Source organism: Eutrigla gurnardus, assembly GCF_963514095.1.
Source record: "Eutrigla gurnardus genome assembly, chromosome: 6".
NCBI lineage: Eukaryota > Metazoa > Chordata > Actinopteri > Perciformes > Triglidae > Eutrigla > Eutrigla gurnardus.
In genome coordinates this window covers 24,610,483-24,633,113 of record NC_139920.1, presented here as the reverse complement: position 1 = coordinate 24,633,113, position 22,631 = coordinate 24,610,483, and the positions used below count along the sequence as shown (strand labels likewise).

Sequence of the window (22,631 nt, the reverse complement as noted above, 5' to 3'; positions counted from 1 at the left end):
ACGTATAAGTAGTTATAACACTATTTAAATCCTTGTATTATATCTTACTGATACTGGATTTGTTAGGCTTTCAATATTTGTGAATTTAAAACATCCAATAATTATATACACACACATAACTTAAAAAACATCTTATATCCCTTAGATTTACACAGATTTACAGCTGAAAAACAACTTATCAGTACTCTGCGGTGAAAAAAATGTAATGTATTGCACACTGTTTATTTTGGTTGGGTTGTTTGTTTTAAAAATTGGATTGTCAGACAATGTTTGGCCTGAGGTTTTTCATTCGAAATACATAGAATAGTATTTAAAAGCGTAATTTAAAATGTAGAATAATACATGAACAATCACAAAGACGACGGACTAATACATCAATACATTACAATGAAATTAATTTCCAGTAAAGTTCATTTTTCCAACTACTATAAAGGCGACATGGCTCGGAATACGGCTGGACCCAAAGTGGGTGTGGCTAAAGTTGTGTTGCTAGGCTGCTTAGCTAGTGATTACTCCAAATAGCTGGCGTTTTTCTTTCTCGAAATCCAAAAATCTATGCAATCACTGCACTTTAAGAACAGGAAACCCATGCAAGGATATATTAGCACTTCCAAAGAATCGAACAGCGGTTGGCTTCGTGCTCGGGTTTAACTAAGAAACATCGGGTGGCAACGCAAACCACTCACATATGACGTTAAGCGAAAGTCGGCGCTTGCTAATTTATGTTAGCATCCTCGCTACCAGTTGGCATGTCAACAGCTCGCTCCGGTGTTTAAGTGAGTATGTGGCATTTCATGAACGTTAGAAATAGTTGCATTTTTAGTGTAAACGATAACTTTAGCATTGCTTAATGAACGCGAGGGTCTAGTAACGCAACCTGGCAGGATGGAGCTGCAGAGATCAACGACGTGAGACAGGCAAGTGAGATTTTCTGTGCATGGTTAAAAAAAAATGTATAGCTTCATACGCGTCAGTGTCTACGGTGCATCATTGGCGTGACATCTATTAAAACACTGCTAATGTCCCCCACCATCCACGTTTCAGACGGTACTATGAAAATAACCTTAGAGGTAACGTTACAACATATTGACAAAAGTATAATTGGCAAACATTATGTAAAGTATTAGTAGAATGAAAGTAATAATCATAGGAGAGGACATCTTAAAAAAGGAGGCTTATAATTGGAGAAATATGTTAAATTGTTGTTAAATAACCTAATGAATAACCATGATTATTTTCAATCTCTGTGTATCAAAACTAAAATTACTATTCTTTCTCTTACAGGAAAAATGTTGGCAACTCACCAAAAGTAACTATGAACTGGAAAAGCACAAAATGGTGAATGTATTCCCTCGTACATCCCAAATTCTCATGACACCTTTGGGGAGGTATGGGCATCCTAAGACGGGCAGCCAGAATCATGGGTAGGATCAGTACATTCAGGTCCTATCAGTTTGTGCTCCTCCTGGCTGCTGCGCTCGCCGTCGCAGCGTTTTACTACTTTGGCTCGGAGAGGCAGAACTTCTCCAGCACCACGAAGAGGATCAAGCAGACCCACGCCCACCACAACACCAACAGAAACGATGCGGACCTAACCGTGGACACCAGGATCTCGCCCCCGGACGGATCTGAAGAGCAAGGGGAGGAGGATCGAGATGTAGGAGGGGAGAGCGAGGGCTTCGGGTCCAGGAAAGGGGACGGCGGCAGCACCACCGGTGACCAACGTTACCACGCACTCATGATGTTCACCAAGGTGGACAAGAGCCGGAGCCTGCAGGACAAGTTCAGGGTGGCCATGTTGTCATTGGTTAAGCACGGGCACTTCATGGAAGAAGAGGTGCTGGTCCTTCATTTTGTGAGCGACCAGGCCAGCAAAGAACTGGGGAAGAGGATGCTGCAGGAGTTTCTCCTCGATGCAACATTTAAATATGAGGTAGGAAGTCTAAAAATGTTTTTTGCACTGTAATCTGTTGGTTCCAATATAGGAAGAAGAAAGCCTCCTTGATGTTTGACTTGATGATGAGTTTCCAGTAAAGTTGCCAGGCTTTCATGTTTGGATTGAAGTTCGGGGGCTCCCCGGGGACTGATGGAGGCAGTGTATATGAGCGTGTTGACATCCCAGTCTGCTTAACAACAGCCTCATTCCATTTTAATGATTTGTCTCAAAGAAAAGCACAAGGATCAGACGGCGGTTATGCAAGAATTTTAGCCTCCATCGCTTCTTAACGGCGGTGAACTCAATGAGCCGCTTGACATTCGCAAAACAAGCAGCCTACAGAGTCACACTGTCCAGAGGCTGTGCTCGTTACTGCTGACCATCATTCACACAACATACTGGAGTTTCATTCCTGTTCTGTTATTAGCACACAGAACACAGTGGTGTGATATAATTCCCAGTTTAATATTGATAATGGGAGGATTTTTGTGTAGGAATGTAGGCCTACACTGTAAATAAGTAGGATCCAGTTATTAAAAATAAGTCGATTTGTAAAACGTGTAGAATAATTGGCATTTGGAGGGCCTTAGAACCCTTTAATGTGAATCCAGAACCACACCTTTTGAAGAACTAAGTGTTCATATCTTCCTTCTTTCTTTATGGAGATCCTCATAAACGAACGTCCTGTAAACACTCTGTATTCAGACTGATTGCTGAATTAATTGGGTTAGTTTGTCGGGTTTCATGGTCACCAAACATCCAAACTAACCCTTAACCCAAACACGTTGGCTGCAGGTGCTATTTAAAGTTGAACCACACGGGGGCAGTGTTGGTCTGTCGGACTAATCCTTCCTTTATGGGATAACTGTGTTCTCTGCCAACTAAAGGGGATTATGTCCCTGTTGCTCGTTCTTTTGCATGCAACGTCCGTTGTTTTTCCTCATTTCTATTCTTCCACGAGCGCAAGATATTAAACTTGTTTACAAATTACTTTGCCTTTCCAAATCCTCCAGGCCTTTCCTCTAAGGAACATCTCATCATCTATAACACATGGTGCTGTTACAGCTCTGTATTAGCTGAGGCTGATCCCAGGCCAGCTTGGGTTGGTTAGAGGTTTGCTCAGCTTGGCATCTCGTCAGTTTTGAGCCTGTGGGTCAGATTGCTTCCTGCTCATTTCACTCTCTGTGCTCCAAAGCTCAAAGACTTCTCTGAGCACAGAGGAAGAGTGTAAAGTAAAAATACGCACAATGTCTGACATCTGATGGCGAAGTGCTGTGAGACCTGCTACACCGATCTATAAAATAGATCTGTTGTGTTTCCAGTTTGTTAGAGAGAAACTGACCAAGTCTCTTTCTCAAAAGTACAGCCCAAACTAACACGCATAGGTTACCACCCCACCCCCTCCTTTCATGTACTTAGCCAATAGTAGTAATTGCTCAATGTAAAACTATTAAAGTTAGCCAAGACATATTTGTAAAAAAAAAAAAAAAAAAAAACTAGCACAAAGCATTGGCAGTAAGATGGCGGGGTGTTATAGAGTAGTGTAATAAATGTTAAATTGCTAGGGTCGTCAATTAACGGCATCACAAACAAATACCCAAACAATTTGCCAATAGGAAACACATTTTTTTGCTTTTATTTAATTAAACCGTGAGTGAGAAATTTATCAGGAAAAGCATCATTTAAAGCCAGTGTTGCTGTAGAAATACAGCGCAAATAAGTTGTGAGATATTTCAAGCTAACTGACTAACCTCAGCCTATGGTTACTGTTGTTAGTGTGTACTCTCAATACATTACAACTACAGTGTACAAAGCAGAGCCGGACTAATACTTGGATTATGTTTTTACATTTTGACTAGACTGATTACTGGGGTTTATGTTAGCCGATAAGTAATAAAAAATACAGAACTATAGGCGTGAAGTCATTTATGAAGTGTCTCCGTTATGTAGTTTTTCCACCAGAGAGCGCTGACATGTTCATACATGGTTTTTTTTGTGATATTTAAACTATAAAATGTCACACCCAGGATGGAGTTTGGTCATAAATCGTCTCCCAAATATCGATAAGTGGGGCTGTTAAATTGGGCTGTAATTTTAATAGCGAGCCTTTAAATTTGGTTATCAAATAATTGTGATCAAGTTTTGTACCGAGCGTTGTGTTGACCCTGAACAACGTCCCTGGTTCAACTTTCGGTGGGTACTTTTATCACCTGTTATGTCCCAGCTCTCTCTCTCCTGGTTTCCTGTAATCCCATTACTGTCCATTCTCAAATAAAAGGCACAAAATGCCCCAAAAATCCTAATTAACAATACATTTGCTTCAGTTAGAAGCAGTCTGGACTGCTGTGCTGCAGCACATCGATGAAAAGTTAATATATCAGTCTGTCAGGCTCTAATTAGTGCACAGTGGGACGGGGAAACATGTTTTTATAACACAATTTGTGCTTTTGCAAATCAAAGTCACTCGCTCCATAAATTGTACCAGCAGGCTGCACTCCCGGTGGTTTCATCATTGTCACGGTATCATTCTAGACCAGTGCTTTTAAAGATCATGGTTTGAGATAATGAATCATGAAAGGATGTTCTGCCACCACCGACACAAGAACAGCCACAAGTGCAGCCGCCGTCTCCATTGAAGTGCACACTTAATGGACACACGCACTGAAGTCCTGCCAAAGTTACAGATGGGTCGGGGGGCTCCCCGGGGACTGACGGGGAGGCAGTGTATACGAGCGTTTTGACATCCGAGTCTGCTTAACAACAGCCTCATTCCATTTGAATGTTTTATCTCAAAGACAGCACAAGGATCAGACGGCGGTTATGCAAGAATTTTAGCCTCCATCGCTTCTTAACGGCGGTGAATTCAGTGACCCACTTGACATTCGTAACAAACAGCCTACAGAGTCACACTGCCCAGAGGCTGTGCTCATTACTGCTGACCATCATTCACACAACATACTGTTCAGTCATTAGCACACAGAACACAGTGGCGTGACATAATTCCCAGTTTAAATACTAATAGTGATGATAATAATAATAGCAGGAGTTTTGTGTACACACAATAGATCAACAATGTAACTGACAATAGAAAATCCCAAGTGAATAAGCCGGCTCCCGTCATTAAAACAGGCAATTTGTAAAATATTTAGAGTCAATGGCCTCTGGGGACCTTTGAACCCTGTATGTGATCCAGAACCACACCTTCTTTGAAACAACAAAGTGTTAATGTCTTCCCTTCTTTGTGGAGATCCTCAGAAATGAACGTCCTGTTAACAAGAACTCTGTGTTCTGACTACTTTGTGAATTTTAATCTTGTTGTTGGCCCCTTGATTAGATAACAAGCAACAATCCATTTGGTGGGAATTTCAGAAATTATTACGTCCAGCTTTTTTCAAAGCATTTTCACTTTTGGACAATTCTATACAGCCACCACTGGAATATCAATCTACACATTGTAAAATACTAATAATATCTTAATATTTATCTACAACTGTTAGGGGATACAGGGTTTGAACAGAATGAATAGAGAAAAAAAGCATTCAAATATGTTTTTTAATTCAAATCCTTCTGAATGAAGCTTCAATGCTTCCGACTATTACTTACACACACACACACACACACACACACACACACACACACACACACACACACACACACACACACACACAGACACACACACACACACACACACAGATGCTGAGCACAGACAGAGGCGTTTGTGCACCGTCCATAAGAGGCATTAAAAGCACCCGTGGGCTCATGATGAACACACTTTGTAAGGAAAGAAAAATGTGTGGGTGAAGCCCCTGAGTGTGTGACAGAGTCGGTTTGTTTCAATAAAAGACATAAAACATTTTTACCAGAAATTTGTGAATAAAATTTCCGTTATCAACCCACCGATATAGACTTCTACTATCTGAATAATGCGCTCTTTAAATTGATTTGAGACGTTTTTGTTGCTCAATGGCGCGATCGCTTTCTGCTGCCCGGAGACGGCAATGCGCCGACATTTCACCTGACCACCTCTCATTTGAAGACCAACACGTCCATGGGCACACAGACGACCGCAAGACACAACGTGGGCGCCGAGAAGCTGTTGCATTAGTTATTGTGGCCATTTGAGAAAAGTAGCAAACTTTTCTCCACAAAATGCAAATAAGAAAACATGCAATAGTTTTATAAATGTATTCTGCAATCTTCCAGAAGTACACATATGAAAGGTAGAATTAGGTTGGATAACAAAGAATGTTAGATGATATTCATTGCAGTAAAAGACATAAGTGTAAACAGTCTTTCCATTCATTTTACCCACTTGCCTTCCTGTGGTTTGTCTCCTAAGATGCTGTGATTGACAGTCTGTTTATCATCATGAAAACACCAAGCATTTGTATTCTGCATGAAGAAATGTGGAAACCAGAGAAGCAAAAAAAAAAAAAAATGGAAATGAGATGCCCCCCTGTGGTGATGATTCTTGGAGCGTTGCCAAATGCGTATTTTCATATGAAACGGCGAAAATAGATTGTGATATTAGCACCCGTATAGCTCCGAGCTATGGAAATCTTAATAAATGCATAAAATCAACACCCGTTCTTTTGCAGTCCCAGTGAGTGGGAATTATTTATCAGGACTCATCAGTTATTCTTCCCACGGCAGTGATTAATATGCCATTACATCACATTACCAACAGCAGCCGGGATTTCCACAAACGACTTACTTTAATTGGCCGGAGATCATTAACGGATGTTTGCCCATCGAGGCACGTGGGCCTGATTTATAATCCAACAGCCATGTTGTCCAGGTTTCATCTGAGGCCTCTAACACACACACTTCCTGATGTCAGGCTTGACCAGAAAAGGCCAGATTCTTCTCAGGAAATATAGCGTTTGTCCCAACCTTGTTATATTTAACAAATGAACAAACGGATTAACATAATCGGAGCAGAGAATGCTGCTTCACAGCTGTAATGTGATTTGAAGCTCAGCACCGAGAGGCAGGAAACCCAAGCAGAACACATTTAATGGAATTTAGCTTGTAATAAGCATAATTTGACCTCCAAACCTTTTGAAAGACACAAGACAGTGTGTTTATGAAATGATTTGTTATGTGCATTTTTCCTTTTCTTAAGACACTGTTGTTCTCTCACTTATTGTGGACAGTTAACGCTTTATTTGAGAGGTTGCATGAGGCAAGTAGTTTTCTGTAGTGCATTACAAGAGCGTCCGAGTTACTTTGCATGTGTATCTTTAACAGCAGTTCAGCTGCAACAGTACCTTTCTTTCCTCTATAGACGGCTTGTAATTCCTTTTTAAAGGGACATCATTGTCAAATATCCTTGTAAACTATTTAAAAGAATATTCTCATGGACTCTACTAGTGAACTTACAGCTTGAACATTTTCATATAGCGTAATATGTACCAAAAGTCTGATAAATATCTTATGTAACTGCAGTTTCTACTGTGTTGTACTAACCTGATTGCATTGTGTTGACCTGCAGGTGTTGTTTCACGACGTGGTGGCTCTCACACAGAAGCTGTTCCCGATCGTGGAGGCCATGCAGAAGCACTTCAGCGCCGGGTCTGGGGCTTATTACAGCGACGCCATCTTCTTCCTGTCTGTTGCCATGCATCACATAATGCCTGAAAGTAAGAAAAAACACATTTTGTCACATTGCTTGGCCAAAGATGACCTCTAATAACTGTTGATGACTTGCTGTGATTTTTGTTTTAAATCGCCTTTTATTTGGAGTCTTTCCAAGTATGCAAAATACACATACAAGGAAAAACAGAAAAACAGAAATAAAAACCCTAAGCCTCAAAAAGGTCAGAATAGATGAAGGACATTACAATAGCATGAGTTAATTATAAATGCAATACCTGTTGCTAATGCAACAACATGTCCAGCAGAGTGTTCAGACTGGAGGAAACCAAGAACCGTCACCAAGAGGGCCAGACAATAAATAAATAGGGAAACAACTTGCTGGAATTTTAATCACTGATGCCTATTTTCTTTCTTACCCTGAGTAGAAACTTTCCTTGTGGTTAGTTTTGGTTTTATTTGCAGAGGTTGAGATTAAATCCCATCATTCAACATTAAAGTGAGCGCCGGTTATTGTGAAACAGTATTATAATACGGTATTCATTGTTCAACATTGAGTTGTTTTTGAAGTATTGTGCATTCAGTTTCAATACGTCACTTCAGTGGGGAGGGAATTGTATATAACAGACACCCAGAATTTAATTTGGACAAAAATCTGCAATACTTCAGTTATTGAATTACTTAATTTATCTGTTGGCAGAAGAAGTACGACTAAAACACTACATCTAAGAAGAGTCTATTTCTTTTACATGAATAATGTATGTTCCTTAAGTTTGGTTTTAAATTATTCTTCTGCTTCTCTGGCAGACCGTGTTTTAAATTCACTGAGATGCTGGTGCTGCTGGTGCACAGCTGGAGAAGGCAGTATGGGCAGGTATCTAACAGGCACGTGGCATGCTGTAGAGCCCCCGGGGAGTGAGGAAGGACGGATGTGTTATGTCGCTGCGGCCCACATTAGTGCCCCCCGCGTTGGTGCCGACTGATGGCGGCGAACTCCTCCGCTGTGGTTCACGTCAGTGGATGTGCGGCATCGGGCATCAGTCCACAAATGAACCAAATCACTGGGCTTTGAATCGATTGTCACCAGTAGCCTGGACGGCAGAAGGGCACCATCCTATTTTAGGTTTTCAAACCTGTAACTCGGGGTGCACAGCGGGTATGACATGAATGCTTTCCACCATCACGTTTTTGGCAGTATATTTAAAGTTGTGATGGGAGCTCCATTTCTCCATTTATTAGTTTTCCACCATAGAAAGATGCTGCATGTCCACAGTGTCAGGCTTGACAACCCCTGTGGTCAAATTCAGCTTTTAGCACATGAAAGTATGCTATTCACATTACTCAGGAAAGGATGGTATCACATAAGGCACAGAGGAGGGGAGATGAATGTCTTACGGCAAAACGGGGATGATAAATAAAAGATTGTGTTTTTGAGTGTGGTTTTCAATCTGCTGTCAAGCTCTGAAAAGTAATTTGTGGTGAAACACAAAGTTGTTTAGACTGGATTTTAAACTCATTGCCAGTGTGGCAGTGGTTGTTTTGTATGATGACAAACATTTTCACTGATGGTGTCTGTTACGACTCAGCTCGCTCAGGGTAAGAGGAGCTACATAAAAATATAAAATTAATAATATATATGTTTTATTTAATGGTAAAACAGTCATTTTATTTATAAGGGAGGAGCTTAGATTATTATAAAGACAAACAGGTGGAATACAAAGAATAATAAATATATAATAAACAACAATACTCACATATAAATATATAATAAGGCTTGAATCAATTCTTCAGATATACGAACAGGAAGTGGGACAGTGACTAGCTGGCACTGATCTCGTACAGAGGACAACACGTCAGACTTGGCATAAAAAAATCAAACAATGAAAGGGTCTGACAGATGAGAGGGTGCCGGCCACGGTCGTAACACCGTCTCACGTTGTGTCCTTTAAATGCTTATTGATCAACCGCACGTGCCGCCTGCTTTCTGTCCGAGTGGTCACACATTTCTATTTAAAGGATCCTTTTATCTCTAAAGGGCATAATGTGGTTGTCTTATCAGAGAGGGTGGGGGTGGGGGTACAATTTTCCTGAAACTCTTCATTCAGCGAGCCCCACGGCAGACGCAGAACATAATTTATGATTGAATACAGACGTGATATCCATAAATAAAAATGTCAGCTGCAAGTGGGAGGGCTGCAAATGTAACATCCTCTGACTTGTGAAGACGGAGACGCGTGACTTTAATTTGGTTGTCAAAAGAGAACGAAGCAGTAGAGGAAATTGTCAGCACTTTGGCCAACATGGTCCGAGATAAGTGTATTATTTGGGAGGTCTGTATTTTATTCTTATTAGCCCCATGAAGCCGAGACATTAGTCAGAAAAAAAACGTGTTTTCACAGGATTAGATAAATAGCTATTAGATGTACAAAACAGCTGTCAATAAGACATCTTTGATATAGAAAAGCATTCATGTGTGATAAACTGTGTGTAGTCAGGAGACGTGGCTTTAAAAAGAGGACTCTTTTTTTCACCCCATCTGTCCTTAGAGGGTGAGAAATGAAGTTGCACAATGGAAACCTTAATTAATGATAAGGTTCCTAAGAAACACTGTTTTTGTTGGTGCAGAGGCGTTCCACGTTTTGTTTTTCCTCTAGAGGTCTCAACATGCTGGGACTTGAGTCTCTCCTAAAACCGTGACATCTATTTTCCACCTCAGGTACAAGTGGCACCGCTGATGTGTGAATTGCTTTGCTAAAGTGCGAAAGATGGTACCTGAAAGCGAGGTTGTCGTTTTCTACCGGTTGTCACAAAGGGGCTAAAATTACACAGCAGATGGATGTCAAAAATGCTGATTTATCGCAATAGTTTTGAAGTTCTATCTATATTTGTCTCTTGGCAGCCATCTGTTTCACCTCCCCGTCGTTGCCTGGGGCAACTCCAAGATGACTTGCTTTTTTGACAAAACTTTCTTTAATTTTAATCAGTTGAAACACACGGTGTAGTGCTTTTGTTTAAACATTCAAGTCCAGCTTTAGTAGACCTACCCGCTACAATCAGACCTCCCACCCTGTTCCTCCAGAACTGATAATAACACGGAGCTTCACTGTGGATTTATTGATCTAATAAAAAAGTATCAATAACTTAAATATTAAAAGGAATATAAAGGAATATAAAAATGCAAAGTTAAAACTAGTTATTTGAATGAAACCCCATGATCTGAAGCGTATTTGTTTTCGCTTCATATTCCTGGAGGCATCGTGACTAGACGACCTTGTTTACTAACCTGACCCGCCTGATGGTTTGTTACGCAGAACCATGTGAGAGGCAGTCATTGGAAACTGTTTGGGAAAAGGTCAGGCCCTTTCAAAAAAATACATGGCAGGGGGTTAGGTGAACGATGAGGTGATCTGTCAATCAAAGAGAGCAACAAAGAAAAAATGTTTCATGAAGAAAAGCCTTCTTTGCTCTTCTTTCAATGAAGAAATACTGATGCTAAGCCTCTAGCTGGCGATTGGTCGGATCACCGGTGTTCCAAACACATTTGTGGATATTTGAAGAATGACAAGATGGATTTTCAAGTGATCCTGCATTTCTCATGCGATCTTGTGACGATACAAGAATCCAGCTGCCAGTTAACCTGTTCACCATGAATAAGCAGTAGACAGTTTATTAATTTAGCAAGAAACCTTTGCATACATGATGGTGAAAATGTATTTCAAGTGATCCCCCTCCCTCCAGTGCACATTGGTGAAAGCAGACAACAATGATCCTTACAAATAGGCTGTAAGTGCTCACATCAAGGCAGATATAAGGGTTTAATAAAATTGACCTACTTTATTTTTTGAAAAAATGTGCATTTAGATAACGGTGCCTCTGTGGTTTTTGTTGTTTAGGCTTTACTCTGATCTGATCAGAGCCTCAGGCAGGTTCTAAGTGTCCCTAACAACATTATTACTGCAATAAATGTACAACTCCGACCCAACTTACCAGGATTGAGTTTAACCCCCAGTATTTCTATTTATCCACATCACCGGTCTATGTTCTTGGTCCTTACAAGACCTAGAATTCAGCAGAGACCATCATTAGGGATGTCAGAGTATACTTAAAGAGTGAATCCAGGCGAATAACCTAAAATAAGGAGCCATAACGATATATATATACACACACACACACTTCACTCTTTGTTCCAAATCGTCAGAGTTTATAATGACTACAGCTTTTACCCTTTTCCATTCATAATAATATAACTGACTCACTGAAACATTGAAAAGTCACCTCATATTTTTGCATCAATGCACGAGCAATTGAATCACCCTTACAAGTGTAATTAATGTTTGATTTATGCACACACTGGCTCGATTAAAGTTGTTATTCTCATGTTTATCTCTACCAAACTCAACAGTTCAATTGGAACGTCAGGACAATAAATACAACACAGAGCAGCTGTGCACCAATCAACAGTCACCAACAGCACCACAGGAAGACATTCGTCTCACAAAAAAACGATTGCTTCTCCACCTCTCCATGAATCACTACTGAGAGGCAGCGGAGTAAGAGAAAGAGATGCAAGTGGGATAAGAAGGAGATGCAAATAAGAGAAATTCATCTTCCGTCTTTTCTCTGCCGTCTTCCCAGGCTCATATCTAGCTTTCACTAAGCAAGAAAGCTGTCAATCCGGAAATACTTATGCACTAAATGACAGCTACTGCAGAATCTTATTTTCCCCAATGGAGTTTGTCACTGTGGACATCAGTACAACTTACAGCACTTTAACCAATAAGCATGTAGGCCATATTTTAGCCTAAAAACTTACTATTCTTATGATTAAAATAACCTATAATTCGAAGAAGTTCTATACACATCATAATTGGGCATCTATGGAAGTCACATGACCATTCGTACTATTGAGTGATGGCTTTCAGGCTCTGGTGAAAACACTACATTTTTTATGTGAGAAAGTACAGCAAGTGGCACCAGAGTCTTAATTTAAATCACCTTTTTCATTAAAAATAGAGAAGCTCACCGAGTATCACTTAGCTGAGGTGCTGGAGCTACAGACTATCAACGATTTTCGGGTGCGGATGCTTTTTTTTTCTCATTAAATCAACTTTTCGTTGAAATCATAATTGTGAAGATCAAACACTGCCATACTTTCACCTTCACAGGTCTTTGTGTTGAGTCAGTGATCTAACATCAAACCCCACTACAACACAGTGTTGTAACAACAGCCCCGCTTCCTTTTATTCTGCCACTAGTTAAGCCTCGTTAGTACAAACAAACAGCATTGACCACTCAGAGATTACTCGTCCTAGCCCCTCTTCTGTGTCCACAGTACATGAAGCCATTGTGACGGCGGCTTCCTTGTTTTGAGAGCACAGAAAACCGGTCGCTGCTGCACTGCTGAGTCTTCTTCTTTTTCCATTACTTGTTTCAACAGAAACGCCTCTCAAATATCTTTGCAGTACAAACTTGGAGTCCAGCTCTGATCTCCCCCTAGTTATATTTATACCCGTTATCATTTTTGCATTTCAGTTGACTTTGGTGAGGCCTAAGTTGAGACCTGTGATGTTTGACCCATTTATTATATTTATATATATTTAACGTACAGCTACACTTTGAGGTGGATGAGCAGTCTGTGTAAATTGTACATTTTGTAAAGCTCTTTGTAAATCAATGTTATGTGTCTTTAATATTTATCTTTTTAATAATAATTTAAGAGAAAGATTAGTAGAGCAAACGTCCTACACAGCTCATATGCTGCCATGAAGGTAAAATTCAATTTCCTCTGCCTTGTTTACACAAACACCGAATAGTAGGAAATTACTTTTATTATTCAAGTGTAGCCTCTTTATTTTCCTTCTAATAAATATCTCTTGTTTACGTATTGGATGGATGATGGAGCACGTTTTCCCCTCTGTACTGCAATGCACATGTTGTGCAGCTGGAATCATAATTAGCTCACAAATTCGAGCCTTGCTGGATCTCAAAGAGGCTTTGAAGAAGTGAAATGGATCTGAAATCCTGTTGAATTGAGCTTTGAAGGCCCGCGATGCCCGACACCCCCAGCAGCTCATTATTTTTAAGTGCTCTCATCCTTCAAGTCATTCGGCAACGGTCGCACCAATTCCAAAGTTGTCGCCGCACCAACCTTCTGCAAATAAATGTTTACCGCCCTGAAACTAGAGGCCGTCCTCTTTGACGGTTCGTCTTAAGCTGACAAGTGTTTTCATCAGTACAATAATCATGTTGGTCCCCTGCCACACCATTCCTGAGTACTTCCCATCCTTCCATCACCATGCCAACCGGCAAAACAAAGGAAGCTGAAACAATGAACAGATGAGGCCCTGAATATCCTGGATACTGCAGTTACCGTTCCATCCACAAATAACCGTTAATCATTTACTGCGTGTTCGCTATAGCAACTCCTAAATGTGCACGTTTTTATAGCCATGTTCAATTTTAGATATTTCTCCCCACAATTTTTCAGACATTTTCAAGCAATTTACTTCATTGCTGCTTGTCTATGGTAACATGACAGAGAGCAATAGTCAAGGACACCATCTCTGAGCAACCATGTCATTATGTTCAGCTCACTGGGCTTCTAGTCAGAGCCTCACTGTGTATTCCTGGAAGGAGTGATTAGGCAGGCAGATGCTGGAACGTCAGCCTGCACAGTTGAAATACATATCATATATTTTTGTCATTTATCAAACTTGTTTATAATAAAGTTGCTCATTCCTTGTCAAACAGCAATCAGTTCACGCATGTAATGAATCATCTTGATGTGTTTTTTTTACAGCATTATTAACTTGTTGTGGTTTTCTCCCAGGTTTAACGCGCATAGTGCAGCTTGACCTGGACCTGAAATACAGGACCAACATCAGGGACCTTTTCCAAGAATTTGACCAGTTTCCACCAGGAGCGGTGATAGGGATCACCAGAGAGATGCAGCCAGTCTACAGGTAGGCAGTGTTGCACCACACATCAACAATACTTACAATATATAGATCACTTGTCTTACATGGAGAGAAATTAATTTGTCCCTAAAGTCCAACATTGAATGCTTGGTCAGATTCTTGGTCATGTTTTCTGAATCTTTGGACACATATTTCCTGAGTGTATTCATACATTTACAAGGTGGGCAGTCAGACTGACACATAACCTGACTAATGTTGCTCAAAAACATTGTAAAGATCATCAGACTGTTATGCAAAGTTTATTTTTGCCATGCTGATATGCTATATTTATGCATTGAATTGGTGAGAGCAGCAATATCCTTTTCATCCCGTCGCCACTAATGGGATAAAAGCCACCGTAATAATCCCACTCACTCTCGTTGACCCCAGATGGATTTGAGTTTTTATGCGCCTCACTGACACATTCACAGTTATTTTCTCTCACAGCTTCTAAGTGAGAAAGAACATCAGACGTCTCTCATTCAGACTCTGATTCACAAGAACCTCAGCAGTGTTACCAGTCTGTCATTTCCCGACTACAGGCAACACTTCTAAACATGTGATGCAACATTTAACAGAGACAAAGTGGCCTTTCTGAAGATTTCCTACTGGGAAAACTGGGATAAGAATAAGGAAGTAAACAATCTATATTCCTTAATCTGTATAGGATGATGCTTCAGCTCTGTTACGCCTGAATCACCTTAGTGTGCTTCAGTTTCTGCATAATTTCTAGGCCAAATTAACTAAGTGGAAGCCCTTTGAACACCGACGGAGCATGTTGAAGTGTTGCTAATGTGCTGCTTGCACAATACAACTGTCTGGATATACACATGATGTTTGTCAATTTAAAAGGTATTTTCCTTCTTCAAGAAAGTCACATTTTGTCGTATAACTTTTGAAGTATAAGATACGAAAAATACGCAATTGGAAAGACTACACACCCAAAAGTCGCATAAGTGAATTCGATACCAATTTTTTGTATTGATTACATTCCTAGTATCGTTTTTGCATCATATATGTTACTCTTGGGGATCAAAACATGACTCGTATATCGCCAAGTCTCTCAGGAGTGGCGCTACTTTACCTCTATTAACCTTAACCTCTATTATTTGCCCAGTATGTCAGGTTCATTGTTCATTGACAAGCTAGACAAATGTGGGATTTGAGTTAAACGTTAATGGAAGTTTTAATTTTCACTCGAGGCAAGAGGAGAATTTGCTGGAAATTCACATCAGAAAAGAGAGAAACCAGTTTTTGTTAGTCAATGTGATATGTTAAATTTTAAAACTTGTTATCAGTGTTCAGTCCTCTCCCCTGGAGTGTTTTCCTGTGGTCAGAAGCCTCTCAGCTCCCACTGTTTCACTGCTAATGGACAGAGTATTATGCAGGAGAATGCATCCTCCCACCAGCTGCATTCAGAACACATACTGCTGCTGAAAACTTCATTATTGGAAAATATGCTCTGTCTTTCCTCTGCAGCTGCATTTGTAATATTTCTAAAAACCAGAGAGACGAGACCCACTCACACAATTGTCAAGGTAAAAACCCACAAAAATGGAGACATTAGCCAGAAGCAAGTCACTCTCTTTACGCTTTGTGTATTGAGTCAACCTTGTGGGACACATCCCACATATACCCAAGTTTCGCTCAAACACCAGATTCCATTGTTTACTGTAAAAATATTTAATCTGTGACTGTGCATAAGGCTGTGAGCTATGTACAGTAGAACTCACACTCTAACATGTTTGTCTGTCTTTGTTCTGTAGTAGATGTAATGTTCTTTCAAAAACTGATCCTAATCCTCAATGGACAGGAGGCGTTACAGGCTAAAATCCTTGTGTTAGAAGCTAGTCAATAAATGATTTGTGCTTTTTATGATCTTGCAACCATGGCCTTTAAATATGTAGCTGTAAAAAAAACAGTACGTTTTGTTGTTTGAAGGCTCCTCTCTCACACCAATGCCGGCATTTTCTTAAATAGTTATATTGGGTAACCTTGCGAGTGTTTCACGCAGCTTTCAGAGAGCAGGATGCGTCTTGTCCCGGAGGTGGAGGTGGAGGACACTTTTGGATGGGAATGCGGCACAGAATGTCCCTGTCACCTGCTAATGCTTTTTTTATTTCTCCCTTGAATGGTTGACAGTGAAGATTGGATGCAGGAGACAATGGAGCTCTGAAACTTTGTAGAGGCACTTGTGGAAGAAAAGCCAACAGCTCACATGTCTAGTTTGACTGAGCCAAGTTTAAGTGTACTGATACAAAGAAACAGAAAAAGAAAAACTGAGGTAATTGTGACGGAGGCTACATTTTGTACTCGCCTTTTCAAATCTCAATACCTCTCACAGGCTAGAGACACTGAAAATGTTCATGTTGTCGTTGGGAAGCCAGAAAAAAAGAAAACTAGCAAGGTGTACTGTACAGATCTCAGCCACGACCTTCTGCTATATTGTGTTTGAATGAATACAACTAACAATTGGCTATGCTCTCGTCTAGACACTAATGGGCCGTAAAAGCAAACATCATTCAATCTCAAAACAAGCAGAGATGCATGCATGCGATCGGTTCATAGCCGTATAAATTACTCCACGCACTCATGCCAAAAACAAAATTAGGAGAGCAGGCGGTCAACGGCAGTATAAAACAAAGTAATCAAAGGTAGGGTCATCACAACCACAAGAGATCCTTAAGCCAGCAGGCCATAACTGGCCACCAAAAATATTAGGCAGTTTGCTGCAGCAGAATGCAAAATTAGTCGTGGACAGACAAAGAGGTGCACACTCTCACGGACATGTCACATGATTCCCAAGGCGGAGATACTAAAATGTTAATGATCAGGTTTGCTAAAAGTGTAGCTGCGGTATCGTTTGTAAAAAAAAAAACGATCTTCTCGTACTTACTTTCTCTGGACCTCAAAAACCAGTTGCATGTAACTCCAGCTTTACCATCCATCATGTCTCATAACCACTATGCTGTCAGTCTTATAGTGTGGCCGCCATTAAAGCAGTATTTTTCAGCAACATTTGTTCAGCAGAATGGAAACGTCTGTGTAAATGTTCCCTCACTGACTTACTCACCCTGAATGTGTCTCTGGGCACGTAGACCCGGTGTACATCTTAAAAATGATAAATGCTCCACCGAGGCCCCGAGTCCCTAGCTACCAAACCAACAGATTGTATAAAACCGTGTGGACGAGTTACAGCTGCTGAATGTAGGTCAGTAATAATATCAAAGCATGACTCAGAGAATCTGTGCTCCCACTAGTTTTTATCAAGCCACACACACACACACACACACACACACACACACACACACACACACACACACACACACACACACACACACACACACACACACACACACACACACACACACACACACACACACACACACACACACACACACACACACACACACACACACACACACACACACACACACACACAGGGAGAGAGAGAGAGAGAGAGAGAGACAGTGGTAACCTCAACAACATGGATCATAATTATTCTGCCCAATTTCCCCCCCATGCATTTATCTGCATCAACAGGGCTCAGCTAACTTAATTAACATGACATAAAGGGTTTTTACCAAAGTTGAGCTCGGCCTGTCTTCTATCCTCGTGTATTTACAGCCAACACACCTCTCCTTTAATTCATCTTAATGTAGACTAGGTTGCAACGGCCTGGCGGTACTAAGAATTATCTCAATCGAGTTTGCGTGTCCACATACGTGCAATAATATACATTTCCCAGACACCAAACCCTCCACTCGAATGAAAAGTAAAAACAGCAGAGAAACGAGTGGTCTCCATAGACTTGATACAAGCTTTAAAACCATCGAAACATGAAACGACTGTTTTTTTTCCCATCTTATCTTTATTTGTCCCACTGGGTTTTGTGTGTTCCTCCTGCAGGATAAGATAAATAACTCCTACATAATCATACACCAGGGATTGAAAAGGCAAAACAAACACTTTGGAGGAGGAATATTCTGGTTTCTCTCCCAGCTGAGGTTAACCGAATTGGGCCGTCACCCAAATATCACTTCCCCCTTTTCGCACAACTCTACTTCTGACAAGTGCAGCTCCTCCGCTGCAGCTCATTAGACTTTAAAACATCTGGTCCCACTTTAGAACACTGTATGTTTTACTATTGTAACTTACCTAGATATCATTTTCCAATTCAACCTACAGTTGACTGTTGACGTTTGCCACAAAATAGTGACCCTCTTCTATAAAGAACGTGCTATCTATTACGCTACACTAAAACGTTTCGTGCCAAGGTAAACTTTGGAAATAACTTCTGTGCATACAAATGCGTGTTGAATAAAAAGCTCTGTGTGTCGTTTAGCTGCTTAAGAGTTGGTATGTTGGCAGGACAGGATGCTGAGCTGGCACAAGCCCCTGGCACTCCTGGACCGGCTTTCTTCCTGTTTTTGGCCACAGTGCTGTTTGTTCAGCAAACGTGGACTGAAACGGCGTCGACCCTCACTTTTCGACTGTAAATGTGCAACAGCCCAAACACATTTACATGTATATTTATATAGAAGTGTCTTTATACGATCTCTGCCTGAGCACTGCCATTGTTGACGTCCTTCCATCTTTCCTCAGACACACCTTCTGGCAGTATCGTAAGGAGAACCCTCAGACCAGAGTCGGCGACCCCCCTCCCGACGGCCTCCCTGGCTTCAACAGTGGCGTGATGCTGTTGGACCTCGGTGCCATGAGGAGCTCGGCTCTCTATAACCACTTGTTGGAGCCGAGCAACGTGGCCAAACTAGCGGACCAGTATCGCTTCAGGGGCCACCTGGGGGACCAGGACTTCTTCACCATGATCGGCATGGAGCATCCCGAACTGTTTCATTCGCTGGCCTGCGGGTGGAACCGGCAGCTGTGCACCTGGTGGAGGGACCACGGATACGGGGACGTGTTTCAGATGTATTATCGCTGTGATGGACTCGTCTATATCTACCATGGGAACTGTAATTCCATGATACCAGATGACTGATATAGACACTGGAATGATGCTGGAACTGAAAAAGAGTCTATGACATTAAGGATTTTCCCTGCTTTGGGAAGGAAGGGTTGTGACTTTTTATGGCAGTTTCCATTCTTGACCACTTTACTTGCCGTCACAGACTCTGCCCCCTGCTGGCCACGGGGTTTACTGAAGGGGCTTGCTCATACAAAGTTGCTACAGATATGGCGTGTTTAGGGCCAAATGATACAGTAATGTAGGGAGCTGCAATAATCGGGGGGCTTCTCCTCAGGTACAGATATGATGGAATATGACCTATGAAGTTCAGTTTGAGTGACCGATCCATTCATTTGAAGGCTAAAGAGTAGGAATACAATGTCTACCTTACTGACCTATGCCTTACAGAGTGATGTGATGAATAGCATTGCGGAGAAAGTTTATTTTTAAGGAGCCCTCAGCATGGTACCCCTTTGCATCAAAGCTGGAATCATTCAAATCAAATTGGGGGGCTAATGATAGCATGAATGACATTCTTAATGTTTCTTTTCATTTGCTTATATATTAATTGATTTCAATACATTTTGGTATTTGTTTCAAGAAGAATCTTAAAGACCACTATCCGTTTGAGAGATTTTAGAGTTGATAATTCATAATATAATCTTTAACATTATCTTGAGCAAATGTCATTGGCATCGTTCAACAAAAAGTCCACTTCACTCACTCTCTGATTACCAACACCCTCCATCAGTAACCCAGTTTTCACCTCGTCGTCTCCTTCCTGCAGCATCACACCAGGTGAAGGCTAATCTGGCTAATCTGAACATTTACGTCCACATCTGTAGCTCATGGACGAATGGAGGAGTAAAAACTGAAAGAAAACTTCCATTCTCAGTTTCTCATTTAAACACATTTTATCATCAATGGTTGCCTTGACTAGATGGTGGTTAAAATGATTTTATTACATTGATTATTATTCTTTGTTTTACAGACCATTCCAGTTTTTGTAGTTTTTTTTTTATTATTAATTTCCTACTCTTTAGGCAGCGATTGCCATTTTCCATTCCTTTCATTGCATTATCACGATCATGAGACTGAGAGTTGTTTGAGATTGGTAATCCATCACAGTGAGCACTTTATGCTGTATTTTTGGCAGTACGTAATAACGTTGTTTTACTGTCGGGCATTTGAGGACTCAGAAAGAAAAATTGCATCAGTTAACTATATTTGAAAATGAAATCCAGAAGTAAAAATGCAGACATGGACCATGTGAAAAGGACTAATGAATTTGATCATTCCTTGGATTCAAAATTCTCTTTTAAATACAATAAAAGCTTCTTGAAGTTGACCACTGGAAAACCAGAGAAAGAAAACTGGCGTCTTGCTAAATGGTAGATTATGCAATACTAATGGTATCATCTGTTAAAATATCATTTTGTGTTTTCTGTGCTGTGAAGTCTCCAGGGAATATCTTTTTAATGTGTGTTACTAATAATAGGGCAAATCTAAAAATGTAAATGTTTGTGTAACTATGACTCCCGAACACGCCTGTGTATAACACGGGATGTTGAACGTTGCTGGAGGTTCAAGATGGTGTGCAGTGAGAATAATCTGGTTGAACTTGATAAATGTTATAAAGGTAGTGACACTTGCCCAGTCCGTCGCTTCAGTGGGGAAATGGATGATTGTGCAATTATAATTTTAAAGGGCTAACACCTCATTTAGGAACCCCTTAGAAAGCAGCTTTCTAATCTGTCAAGGTTGCTGTCTTCAGTTGTGAGATGTTTTGTTTTTTTTTGTTCAAAGACCAATGTGAGAGCAGCTTTACATCAAGCCAAACACTTTTAACAGAATGTTTAACAACTTTGAGATTGTGTTTTTGTGTGATCAGCATTTCTAAATAAATTATACGATAACATCAAACTCTTTCTGGTGTTATTGTTTTATGCAAACTGATACCGCAGACGTAAGTTATTCTTGTTTGAGGTATGAAACCGCTCCCATGAGAGGTTTGTGTGTTGTGTTGTGTTGTGTTGGGGAGCTGAAAACGCCTCCTCATGAAAAAAGAGGATGCTTTCAGTCACTAAAGGGTTATAATCAGGTGGGAATAAAATCAATGGAAGTTAACGGGGTGCCCTTACATTTCCCATTATACAAACTTGACTGACTGATTGATTTTTGTTTGTCCGCCCCGTGACGGACGTGACCTACATCCGTCACTCTCATTTTGCAGACGCAGGCAGCAAACTGATACTGTAGACGGGTGGAAAACAACATGATCCCTGAATGTGCTGACATTTAAATAACCAATTTTACACCTGAAGCTAAAATGTCTAGACAATAGGCGAGGAGAAGGCAGATTCCCGCATTTCTAGCTTTTTTTTAAATGAAGAGTTTTGTCTGAAAGCAGATATTGTGCCTTGTGGACTTCACAAGTGAAATTAAATTGTGCACATGCCAAAATGTGGTCCATTAGTATGCTATTATTGTTAAAAAAAGAAAAGAAGCCTGGATTCATCAACAAACACTTGGAGCACATGCACAAGCAGCATAAAAAGAAGACTTGTATAGATTTTGTACAGCAGGAACATCGATTTCTTTTCCAAGAAATGCAAACAGCTCAATCTAAAGCTTAGAGAGACTCAATGTGTGACAGCGGAGTGAAGACAAATGCTCTGCACAGTCCACTGCTGCTGTAACAGCTAATCATAGATGACTCACTGAGTCAAAGCAAACCGAAACGTCACATGATGACACTCCTACAGACACACAAACCATTTTCAACTAGCGCCGGAGCCTACGCGTACGGCAACAAGTCAAAAACGCCGTTCAAACAGCTGATCTACTGACCTGCTTTCTTCGTCTGTGAACCGCTTCGATTTGTTTCTGTCAGTGTGTTGCTTTTAAGATACTTAAACTCCTTTGTACTTTGTTTTTAAATGATCTCTTTCTTGTTAGCTGTGACTGTTCTCTCTGGCGATTTGACCCCGCTGAACCTGGCTCAGCTTCCAGCCGCGTCGCTTTAGTAACGGTGACAGTGTTTTGACAACAAGACCAATGCAGGAAAACATATTGACCATTTGCAAGAAAATTCCTTTCACTTTTCTCAATTTAGAAATAGCACCAATCAAAGAGATGAATTCAGAGCACTGACACAGCAGCAAATCATTCTTTG

The 22,631-nt window shown here is 40.7% G+C and overlaps 1 protein-coding gene across 1 annotated transcript; it reads left to right on the top strand.

Moving 5' to 3' along the window:
• Positions 1–512: 512 nt before the first annotated feature.
• xxylt1 (xyloside xylosyltransferase 1) lies at positions 513–21,367 on the top strand. The gene is made up of 5 exons (XM_084011007.1): positions 513–917; positions 1,285–1,933; positions 7,431–7,578; positions 14,361–14,493; positions 19,093–21,367. The coding sequence occupies exons 2-5, from the start codon at positions 1,391–1,393 to the stop codon at positions 19,487–19,489; spliced, it is 1,221 nt and encodes a 406-aa protein (XP_083867133.1). The 5' UTR covers positions 513–917; positions 1,285–1,390; the 3' UTR covers positions 19,490–21,367.
• Positions 21,368–22,631: the final 1,264 nt, after the last annotated feature.